Source organism: Mesoplodon bidens (genome assembly GCF_964165515.1).
Source record: "Mesoplodon bidens genome assembly, chromosome: 5".
Classification (NCBI taxonomy): domain Eukaryota; kingdom Metazoa; phylum Chordata; class Mammalia; order Artiodactyla; family Ziphiidae; genus Mesoplodon; species Mesoplodon bidens.
The window spans coordinates 98,732,002-98,744,214 of NC_138161.1; the positions used below are offsets into that span (position 1 = coordinate 98,732,002).

Below are 12,213 nucleotides of genomic sequence, written 5' to 3' on the forward strand. Positions count from 1 at the left end.
AAAGAAATATATACAAAGAAATAACAGACTTTGAGCCCCTCGGCACTGTATATTCACAAAAGATGTCTTTTACTCCACAATTATTTTCTCTGAGCACCATATTGAGGAGATGTCCCCATTTATTAATAATTAAATTTGTTATAAGAAAGCTTCTCTATTAGTTACAAGAACGTATAGTGTTAAATAGTGTGATTATTGCATCACAGTTAAACTGCATCTTTCTATAAGTAGCCACATTTAATCTAATTAAGCATATTTAGAAATTCGAGACAGGTGAATAAAGAGGAATTAAAGAGCAGGCTGTATTTGCTCACTTCTGGTAATTATTATTAATTATCGATAATATTAAATAAATATAAATAGTAAAATTAATAAAGCATCAAAGTTATATTAAAACTGGTGATCAATAGCAGCAAATGCCCCACTTTGAAGAACACAAGAACTTTCTGTCATTCTTCCAAGTTGGGTTCAGTGATGCATCTTCTCGGACTCTGACCCAAGGAGCAGGGAGAGGCTCAGAACTGGGATTCTGGGAAAGGGCAGACATGGCAAGAGGAAGAAGGGAAATCCAGGAAAAAGAGACTCCCAGGTTCCAACTGGAGACAAATTCCACCTGTATGTTCTACAAAGAGCCCCTAGGAGAACTATGAAGACTCTGAGACATTCATGTGTCCATGATCCAGCCTCAAATAAGAAGAGGTTCTTTCTGGTACTGGACCACCCACCCTGATGCTGAGGAGCATGAGAGCATGTTTAGGGGTCAGTAGTGGAGCATTCATTTTAGGGAAGAAAATGGGGACAATATCGAAACTACAAATGAAGTACTGTATCAGAGTTTAAATAGCAACTTGATAAAATGCAACAGATGGAGCTAAAACCGATAGATGCAACCTAAAAACTGGTATCTCTCCCAAAATACTATTTAATTAATTAACACAAGAGAAAAGTTGCATTTTCTTGTCTGGCATATCAAAACAATTCAATAAAGTAAAAACAAGATGCCATTCAGAATTCTAATGCAACCTTGTGGAGCACTCATATTCTTTAAAGCTGTCATTAATTACTGAGTTGGACTAAGGCCTATTCATAAGAATTCACATGCAGTATTATACTATTCAAGGTTAAATTAGATTTACATCTTTCTGTAAAGATACATTAATAAAAACAATATATAATAATACAGGGGAAAACATACACATATGTGCATGTTTGAAAAGTTGTTTACCTTTCCTATTGTGGTTGTGAGGGGATTTTTTCCTCTTTTTTTCCACAGGACAGTGGAAAGCCACAGAGTGATGCATCTAACAGTAATCTCCCCTTTATTTACAATGATAATATGGATCTGCCATTATATGACTGAATTGAATTTCTGGTCATGCTGGTGAGTTCACTGAATTACCTGTTCTCTCCTGTCCAATTTTGGGGCTGGAAATGCAAGCTATGGTCATGGGATAAAGTGTTCTTCTGTGTAAAGCTAACAACCACCTCTGAAGGTTGAGCCTATGACTTTACACTCATCAATAACTGGATAAAAATCGAATGAGCTAAGTAATAAAACATGTACCCATCACCTCCCCATCTCCTCCCCTCTTGGCACATAGATACACACATACATGCATAAATACACATACACACTGACAAACCTATCAGCCCTGCCTTGTGTAAATGAGGTGCAGTCTCCTTTTCTGCAGACAGGATGTTTCTTCATGCAAGGTCACTGAGTATGTATATGATGATTGGCAAGAAGCATTGCTCCATCTAAAAAAGTTACCACGTTCCAGTTGAAACTTTGAGGATCTGGTCAGTGAACAAGCAGGTCTGAAGTTGGAGGTGACTAAGAAATTTTTAAATTTTATCTTCTTACAGACCTTCTTTACTCTATGTACCAGTAATTTCTGAATACTTTCACATATAATACTTTTATTATATTTAAGATGACAGACATAAAATTGTGTTACTTTAATAACTTCATTCTAAGATGGTGCCCAGGCCTTAAACTGTGAACTCCTTGAGCGCAAGGTGTGTGGGAATGTTAGCCCAGCCACCTAGCACAATGACTAGCATTTGCTTAATGTTCAAAAAACATTTGTTAAATAACTGAATGGTGGCAGAAGAGGTGAGGGTGGAGGGAAGGAGGTAGAATGTAGCATCTGGGCCAGAATAGGAAAGTCCTTAGTAAGATTTTATGAATGGGTCTTATAAAACTATCAATGATATATTGACTGTAATGACAGATTTATGATGTATTTGACTAGGAATTATCTAGAGGAAATGAATTTGCCAGAAGAGTAACATTAAATAGTCTATAAAGTCTTTGAGGAAATCAATATGGTAGAAGACAATACCTCTTATTTCATTTGTCTTTCTCACCTAGTAAGTCATCATCTTCTTTTATCCCTTTTTGACTCATAAAAGTCCAATTTACCACTCTAGAAGATTCCCTGATTTCTTCATTAGTCACTTAAAAGTTGTTTACATTTTACAAAATAGCTGGTCAAACCAAATATTTGAGCTCTTGAACTTCACAAACTGAGACCCTGACCTACAGAAGAAAACAGCGTCATAGGGAAGACAGATATTAAAGAGATTTCTGCAAGCAATTACATGACTACCAGTGTGCAAAGTACGTGGAGAGATATGGGACACTGGGAATGCTTAATGGGGAGTGTGCAAAATTACCTGGACGGCTGACTCAGCACTTGTTTGGGGCACCAGCAGAGGCTCAAGAAAAAAAAGAGAGAGAGAGAGAATAGGGCAGCAGGTATGAGACAGAGACAGAGGGGGATAATTTGAATCAGAAGAAAATCTAAAAAGTTATTCAGGATATGTATACATTTTGCTGTATGTTATTTCAAAAAAATGGTAAATGTTTCACACTTTTTTGTGTGTGTTTGAATTCATATTTAGTTGGGGGCTGGCAGCCACTGAGATCTTTTAAGTGCGTAGGATTTATAAATGTCTTAACACAGCTCTACAAGGGGACCTGACCTTCTCTGAAGGGTAACTTTTAAGCTGAGACTTAAATGATGAAGAATTGTAACGGGAAAGAGCCAAATCTTGAGGACATGTTGGATCTGTTTCTTTTACCTTAACTTTTGCTTTCCGCTGCTTTTGTTCACTAAAAGGATATTGTCTATACATAATGGCCTGCCTCGGGGAACCCTGCCCCTCTGCCTGAATGTTAAACCAAAGTGCCTTTGTTCAGTCAAACATCCGGACCCTCTCCACCTGTGGATGGCTACAAGAAAGAAGAAATGAACACATCCCCTCCCCGAGGCTGGCCATTCCAGGTGATATTTGCAAAACTTATGGCCTTTTAACTTTACTTCCTCATCTCCTCGCATTCTCCGTGCTATAAAAGAAACTGGCATCCAAACTCTGATAAGATGGTTATTTTGAGACTTTAGTCTGCCATCTTCTCGGTCTGCGGGCTTTCTGAATGAAGTCGTATTCCTTGCCTCAGCACCTCGTCTCTGATTCACTGGCAGCTTGGACTCGGTAACAGAATTAGTCAAGTAAGACGGTAGAGGATATCAGAGGAGATTTCCAAACAGAGGTACATGCTGCATGTGAAATGACCCACAAGCGGCTGAGACCACAGCCTCATTCATCTCTTTCCTCTCCTCTGTAGGGAGTCACTTCTGAAGGCTGACTCATCCAGATCTTGACATATATGTACAACAAATTGCTGTCTTGCTGTGAGAGCCATGTCAGGATATTAACCACAGGCAAGTGGGCAATCACAGTAACATAGATACAGAGTTCATTTTGGTACAGTTTTATTTATGTAACAGAAAAATTTCTGGGGCTTCCCTGGTGGTGCAGTGGTTAAGAATCCGCCTGCCAATGCAGGAGACACGGGTTTGAGCCCTGGTCCGGGAAGATCCCACGTGCCGCGGAGCAACTAAGCCCATGCGCCAAAACTACTGAGCCTGCGTTCTAGAGCCCGCGAGCCACAGCTACTGAGCCTGCATGCCACAACTACTGAAGCCCATGCGCCTAGAGCCCGAGCTCCACAACAAGAGAAGCCACCGCAATGAGAAGCCCACACACTGCAACGAAGAGTAGCCCCCACTCGCTGCAACTAGAGAAAGCCCGCGCGCAGCAACGAAGACCCAATGCAGCCCCAAAATTTCTGAACACATACTGTGTGCCAGGCCTTAGGTTACCCAATGATTTCCTACTCTGGGTTCTTGTAGGGCCACTGCCAGATCTCAGATGTCTTCAGTTGAGATCATTCTCTCACCTGACTCCTGGAGAAGTGTGGCTTCTCCTCCTGGCTGCATTCTGTTTCTGCCCCAGCATCCTATCTCCCCTGATCCCAAACCAACCCAGCTACTGTCTTCAGTCCATCCCAGAGAACTTCTTCTCAGCCTCCCTGAGCACTAAGCAGCAACAGGCTTTATACCTGTTATCCAGGATTATCCAGGATTCTGCCCCACTGCACCCTCACCTGCTCTCTGATATCCCCTTGCTCTTATTACTGTGAATCTCCCAGACCCTTCCTTAGTGGAAAGCTATTACCAAAAGCCCCTCAAACAAGCAGCCACTTTCTTCCTGTTTCCCATACAGAAATCTCTTTGAATTAGTATTTCTCAATATTCAACTTCCAACCCATTCTACTTCTTGCAACCTTAACAAATAGTTCTCTCTTTGACTCAGCATGTTTTCTTGCTCACATTTTTTTCCTCCTTTCACATACTGCCTAACCTGGCTTCAGCCTTGACTCATTGTTTTGTTTCCTTCCAGTTTAATCTCCTACTCATACAAATTAACATCTATACTCATTGTAAAGTAGTGAAAAACATAGGTAATTGTGGTAGTGATAAAGAAATCACATAATCTTCCGATTAGATTATCTGGAGCTCATCGTTATCTTAAAACTAATCTTTATGACTTATAAAATGAATGATTGTCTTATGTTTTCCTTTATTCCTTCTATTCAGAAAAGATTGAAGATGGCTTAACAAAATACACAAAGTATAATAAGATATAAAGGAGGTGGCATAACCAGCCAAAGGGAAACTAGAAGTAGACAAAATGAGAAGTCAGGGTAAGAGTAATTCACAAAGTATACACTGTAGAGTCTGGGCATTTGCCATAAATAAGCCTCTGAATTTTTAAAGTACCAACACAAGGACAGAAGGAAGCACATTCAATTACATAATGCTCACAAGCTTATGAAACGAACTGTTGCTCAAGAGAAGCAGAGTCATTTGTGGTAATGAATTTCTGCAGGCTCTCGTCAAGAGAACACAGTGTGATGAGTGAGCGGTGTTCCCAGTTGCACCTCCACAGCAAAAGCAGTCGCGGGGTTCCTGAGGCTGCTTCTCCACCCATCTCTAGACTTACGCTGTTCATATGATCCTAAACAGCAGTTCAGTAAAAGTAACCGCAGCAGGAGCCAAAACAAGACTATCTAAAGACAGATTCCTGATCATTTTTCTTTAATCTAAAAATAAAATTGACATCACCAGAAGAGAGTACATAGTCCTCAGGAAATCCTCCATTAACATTTCTTCTCCCAATTGAGAATTTCTGATAAATCTGCAAATCAGAAAGGTATGTTGGCAAGTTAGGGCATACTCACTTCCATTAGGACTCAGCAGAAATGGGGATGGAGTTAACGTGTTTTCATAAAAGTTAAGGAAACAGATGGGAGCTAAGGAAATATTTGTGGGCTAAGTCAAGATTTTCCTCAGAAAAGAATTTTGGATCTATTCTAATATAGATAAAAGGGCAAATGCCAAGATTTTGCCATTGAACACAAATGTGATGGTTTAGCCTAGAAAAATCTAGCTGTTAGCAAACGCCTCCCCAATGCAGTCTTTCTTTCCCATTTTTTTTGTTGTGGTAAAATACACATATAAAATTTATCATCTTAACCGTTTTTAAGTGTACAGTTCAGAACATATGTATGCTTTACATACTTTGACTTTTTCAAGAAAGAGATCATTTTTATGGATCCTAACTCTCACAGTGGCTTTGAGTTTCGGTTCTGTATAAGCATAAATAGCCAGAAATTAAAACTGTGTTCATATAACTTAGTCCACAACTGACATCTGTTTGAGAAATTTTCAAGAAAAGTTGCAAATATGTAATATGAGATTGTTCCTGATGAATTTCCTTACGAGGTGATAAAATATATAATCCTGGTCAGCCCTGGAAAAAGCTTGCCTGAAGTCTGTTTTTTCTTTGCCTAAAGTCTGGTCTGGAAATTCTGGAATGATAGTTAACCAGAAGGAAACTGCTTTTTAAGCATAATAATTTACAATATACTAGATTTATGATTTTGAGAAAGTAGAAAGCTGCCCTTTTAAAAATGAGAGCAGATTCTAGGACCCACCTGATGGCTCCATCAATGTAGAAATAATTAAGGCAACAGATTGGCAAGGCTTACTGTCCTTCAACCAGACTGAACGTTGAAGAGTTTTGAGAGGCACACAACAGAGAGTGTGTCCTGAGTCCAAAGGATGGTGACCAGTGGTCTTACTGCATAGCTTAGGATCTACTGAAATCATTCAGTATACTTTGCTTTATATCACTTTGATATTCCGGAACTAAATATTTTTTCCCTAACTACTCAGTTATTGGAATTAATTTATTAATTCATTTAACAAACATCTGTTGAGTATCTTTTAGACATTATGGGTTCCAAAACGAATGAGCCAGGAATCGTGACCTTAACAAGCTCACAGTCTGTGCTTCCTATTGATAGTCCAAGATGTTCTGATCAAGAAAAATATCCCTCTTTGTCTTTGTTATACCTAAGAATCTCTATTACAGCAAACCAGGAGATTTTTTACCCCCTGGGAACAAACACATCTCACAGGTATATTTAGCACAGAATTATATTAACAAGTTTACTCAAGAGAAAGAACCATACTTACCATTAAATCAGTGGCTGTTGTGTGATGCTGTTATTCTCTTGGAAGGTCTGTCACCTCACTTGAAATGGCTTAAGTTTCAGGTTTCCTTGTCTGTCACCAGAGCACAACTTCCTACAACGTGCTTTACTTCTGGCTCTTTGCCAGTCCAGCACTTTTGAACTGGATGGTTCACTCTAGCAATAATTTCCTATCTGACCTTTCTTCTCTCTTCACCCTATCACGTATAATGTCTATGGACTAACACTCTGATTTCAACCTGTCATATCACTGTTCAGAAAATGCCAGTGATTGCCCAATTTCCGGTAAACTCCTGTGACTAACCAGAAACTCTCCTAATACTACACCTCCCCTTATTCACCCAACCCCACCTCTTATTACTCCAAATTAGTTGTACCTCAAACATCTTTAGCTTTCCGCACTTCTTCCTGCTGGAAAGCCTTTCCCTCCCACCTTCATCCTCCCATTTCAAGTTCAGCTCAAATTCAGCTCCTTTCTTCTGAACGCTCCTCAACTGCTATTGCCCACATCCGTTTTCTGAAATTAATGACTATTGGTATAGTTTAGAACTTAATCTCATACTGCCTTGGACTGTTATTTAACTGATTCCTCTCTGCAACTTCTCTTTCCAACAAGATTGTAAACTCTTCCCAGAGAGAAGAGCTCACCTTAAAAGTTGCACTTGTGTCTCCTCCTAATTTTAGGCAGTTGTTATGCATACATCTGGTGTTCAATACATTGAAGAAATAGCTGTGGAATGAATGAAATACCATTGACTGCAAATATATTTTCTTTCTTTCCTTTACAGCTGGTGCTTGCCTTAAGTCCTGTATATTCTGATTTCAATATTTTCAGACTTTTCCAACCACAACCAATAGGAAGACATTCTTTTTATATTGTGATCTGATGTGTGTGTGTGTGCGCACACACACACACACACACACACCTGAAACAAGTTTCACAAAACAATACATATTATTTACACTAAGCAATATATTCTGATGTTTTATATTCTGGTTTTTAAAGATACTGATCATGACAGCTCATGACACGCTAAATTGATTTAATCACCACTAAAGAGTTATAATCTACAGTATAAAAATACTCTATTTTATGCTTCTTAGATTAATATGAGGTGTAGAATATTGCTCCTGAAAAATGCTTAGACCAAAACACTGCCCTGAGTACTCATTCTGTTACTGACAGTTTGAGCTACAATTATTATCTTTACACAGCTATCTTGAGATAATGTCTTACCATATTCCACCATGGTGTTTAGAATCAACTCCTCCCACTTCCACCTTTTGAAAATTGGGACACAGTTAAATAATAACGCACAAAATGTCCTCTAGATTTCTATTTTTTATCTTGTCTTGACAAACTTTAGTGACATATAAATAAAAATTTGCTGGCCTAATTTTAATCAGACCACTTGCAGATGAATAAAAAGAGGTACGTTCATATTTTTCTTTACAATAGCTTAAGAGCATGAGCTTTTGTTGCCTGACCATCCAGAATCTGAATCCAAGCTCTGCCAAGTTACTTAACCTGAGCACGTTACTTAACCTGTGCCTCCATGTCTGCATCCACACAATGGGAATAATATTGTATCAACTTCAGTAGTATCAACTTCAAAGGATTGATGGGGTTAAATTAGACCATGCAAGTAAAGAGTTTATTACGGGGCCTGGGACACACAAGTGTTCCATGAATGGTAGTAATGTTTTATCCCAATTAGAGATAAGTAAATGTATCTCAAACTTCCTTTTAGGGTCATAAAGCAAGGTTCAGTTAGAAGAACAAAAGTGAGATTACTTTTTCTCTTTAGATATCTAGCTAATTTTTATAGTTGGATTTATATATAATGTAGAATTCATTCCACTTCTGGTTTTACAGATCATAAATACTTCTAAGGAAAGGCTCTATTTGTGGTGCTGGATAATCATTATATAATAAGGAATGTCTATTGAAACTAAAAGACTGTGTGTTTATATATGCAAAAACCTTGTCTAGTTTTGCTAATCTCATTTAGATTTGTTTTCGCTTAATAAAAAAAATTCTTTAACTCTTGTGTGTCGAATGGTGAAATGTGCTTTAATTCAGCAAAATACTGCACACAATACACATACATAACACTCAAGATGTATACGGGCTTGCTTTTGAATAAAGCGAGACCCGGCACTTCATTTCAGCCTTCCAAGTCAAAGTTTTATTCCAGTTGTTTTTATATTCCTTCTTACCTCTGTTTTTCCACACCCTCTCTTACCTAGGTCTTGCTACTGATGAGGTGTTTTTGACTGCAGGAGTTCGGCAGTTAACAGTAAACAACTACCTTCCCACAGAAAGTATTTTTCCCGCAACCTGTTCAATTTAGCACCGCAAGACAGCGTATCTTGTCTATTCTCCCGGAAACGCTAGTCCGCACCGGACCAGGCCTAGGGGAGTTGCATCCCCTTTCAAAATTACTGAAGTGATCAAGATTTCCCTAGCCCCAGCTCAGTCGTTTGCTAAAGAGAGCTGCGTTAAGTGTTGAGACAAAGGCTTTGGCAATTTCACTGAACCGAAACTGGAGACCTCCGGGGATTAACTTTCAGTCACTACACTCCTGATCTTGCGTATGCGTGTCGGGCTGCTGGGGGAACCAAAGAAGGCAGAGAACCAGAAACAGACCTGCAACAGGAGGTAGGAATAGAGGAGTCGGCCAGGAGCTGCAGACTCGGTAGACAGACACACCCACGCGACTAAATCCTACCCCAGAAATGAGGGGAGGGGGCAGAGCCCAGACGCCGCGTTCGGAAGCCCGGCCCCCTTCCAAGCTCGCCGCCTACCCCACCCACGCGGCTGAGCCTGGGCCCTCGGTCCGCGCAGCCAATTTCGTCACGTCCGGGGGCGGGCCGGGGCGCCGGGGGCTGGCCCGGGTGGGGCCGGGGGTGGGGTTGTGGCGGTACTGCGGGTGACAACGGTCAATAATGAAGGTGGCTGCGGCGCGGCAGCGGATTCAGCTGCGCCGGGCGGGGGCGGCGCCGGGACCGCGCCTGTAGGACCTCGGGGCCGGCGCGGCGAGATGGGGCCCCGGCGCGGGGAGTGAGGCGGGTGTGACGGAGAGCGGAACTTCAGCCGGAGGGGCTCTCCTGCTTCCCCCTCTGGCTCTTCGGCCTCCACCTGCAGCCCCTCGGCCCCCGCGTCCCGCGGGACCGGGACGGCAACGGCGGGGGCATGTGGCGCTGGGTCCGGCAGCAGCTGGTAGGTGCTTCCGCCCCTCACCTCCTGGACGCTCGCTCCTGCGCGGTCTCTTGGGCCCAGGTGGCGAGGAAGGGCCGGCGGCGCGGAGCCGCGAGGCCAGGGCGCGGGCTCCGGGCTAGGCCGCAGCGGAGGCGGGCGCGGGCCCGGGAGCCGGCAGAGTCCCGCGCAGCTCCGGCACGCGTTTCGCCGCCGAGCCCGGGCCGCCGAGGTCGGCGGCCGCTTCCTGCCCGCGCTTCTCGGTTACTCCCTCCTCCTCGGCGCACCTGGGCGGCTGCGATCAGAAGCGAGTCCGGAGCGGGGTCGGCGTCCCTCCTGAGGAACTCGGGCGAGGGCACGGAAAGAGAGTAGGTCTTGGGGAGAGAAAAGAGGCTTGTGTTTCCTGCCTCTAACAATTTGGGACTCGTTTGAGCGAAGGGGAGGGTGAGGACTTGTCTCCAGCTCCCTCTCCTCGCTGTTTTCGCGGTTGCGTTATCAAGGAGGAGGGTCACTTACCTAGTCTAACCGCTCTCAACGAAAGAAATTTTACCCAAGGCCTGGGTGAGGGAAAGAAAGAATATTCCAACACCCCGTCTAGTTTCGAAGGTAAGTATGGTAGTAATGGAGGACTTTTCCTTCTTACCTTGTCCTCGCCCTAACCCCAAGTGAAACTTTTCGAACGCGAACCTCCCTTTTTTCCGTTCTCCCGAGGCAGTTTGAACGAGACCGGTTTGGAATCAATGGTTAACTTTTCAGTTTTACTGGAACACCTGGAGAAAAAAAGGATCTTAGAAAGGGGTGATTTAAGGCATATAAAAAGCGCCACCTTTCTCAGAATTAATTCACAGAGAAAACTTTCTTGCTTCCTGGCAACTGCAGCCCGCAAAATACACCACTAAGGCAACGTGACAGTTAGGACTGAAATTGCTCCTGGCTGAAGAAGCCTAACCTTACTTACCTCCATGATGAGGTCTGTTACTGTTTGCGGCTTAATTTCTAAATCGCATTAGTAATTAAATGCTGTTACAACTCGGTGTTTTCACTTACGAATTCAAAAGGCCGTGAAGCAAAAACGGTTTTTGTGGGACTGTAAAGATTTTGTGGGACCAAAACATTGATACCTCTTTTTCCCTGCTCTGAAAGAACATTTTTTTGTTGTTGTTATGACTAAGAAGTATGCTGTTTCAGAGCCAGCCTTCTGTTAATTCATTTGGCAGTGGGCATCATTCTCAAAAAAAAAAAAAAAAATCTTATAAATAAAACTAGAATTGTCTGCCACTGCCTCAGACAAATGTTAGCTCTCTATTTTTAGGTAATTGGGCATTCATATATCCCAGATATATTCCTTATTAGGAAACCAAGCTAATGATGTCATTATAATACCGAATTGTAATACTTTGGCTTCGCTGCAGCAAGCGGCAGCTCGGTAACTTTAGAAGTTGATTATTTCAGGTCTGGTCTCATGCCTTTGATTTGCCCATCTTCATGTATAGAAGTCTTGTTTACCTGATGGTGTTTTTGTGTGCTAGTGGTTCTCTTAAAGTTTTTTCTAGTAGATTTAAGATACCACTTCTCAGTGTTGGGTATTTTTGTTAACCTGAATAAAATCCTGATTGTATAACCATTCTCATCTTCAAGACAGGCAATCTGGTAATGTTTTTTTTAAATGGCTTCAGCTGAACACAATTAAAAGGAAGGGCAGGGAGTTGTGTGGTTAATTTACAAGACAGCTGCCTTACAGGGTGGTTAACAAGTTGAACAAGTTCGCTGTACACAAATTACAAGTTCGCTGTACACAAAAAATGCTCTCTGACATTCGTCGCTCACTTCACTGGTTTTACTTTTAAGTTATCAGTATGGAAGTACGGAAGTATGTAATCAGACCTGTGCCCATGTAGGACTTTGTTTCTCTGATTACCTTTGTACAGTCACTTAAATTATACATTAAGGATAGTGGATTCACAGAGTAATGTAAGTGTATTTTACCATCCCAGTCATAAACAGCCATTCTGGTTACTACACCAGGAATTATTCAATTCAAAGTCTAGTTTAAGTTATACTTCCAGTTGCTCAATGAATTGAGTCTTTTAGCAATAGGTTCACTTAA

The 12,213-nt window shown here is 41.7% G+C and overlaps 1 protein-coding gene and 1 long non-coding RNA gene across 5 annotated transcripts in view; one reads left to right on the forward strand and one right to left on the reverse strand.

Moving 5' to 3' along the window:
* Window positions 1–2,847: 2,847 nt before the first annotated feature.
* Window positions 2,848–9,711, reverse strand: LOC308617231. The gene is made up of 4 exons (XR_014015838.1): window positions 9,558–9,711; window positions 7,556–7,637; window positions 6,891–6,980; window positions 2,848–5,547 (listed from the first exon to the last, which is right to left on the reverse strand). It is a non-coding gene; the product is annotated as an uncharacterized lncRNA (long non-coding RNA).
* Window positions 9,712–9,808: 97 nt separating this feature from the next.
* Window positions 9,809–12,213, forward strand: part of ATP11B (ATPase phospholipid transporting 11B (putative)) — a 121,151-nt gene continuing 118,746 nt past the window's right edge. For 2 of the 4 annotated variants that reach the window (XM_081234106.1, XM_081234105.1), the window contains exon 1: window positions 9,809–10,130. In XM_081234106.1, coding sequence (XP_081090232.1) covers window positions 10,104–10,130 — 27 coding nt within the window. In that variant the 5' untranslated portion in view covers window positions 9,809–10,103. The remainder of the gene's footprint in view (window positions 10,131–12,213) is intronic. The other 2 variants (XM_081234107.1, XM_081234108.1) reach the window with 1 other exon arrangement.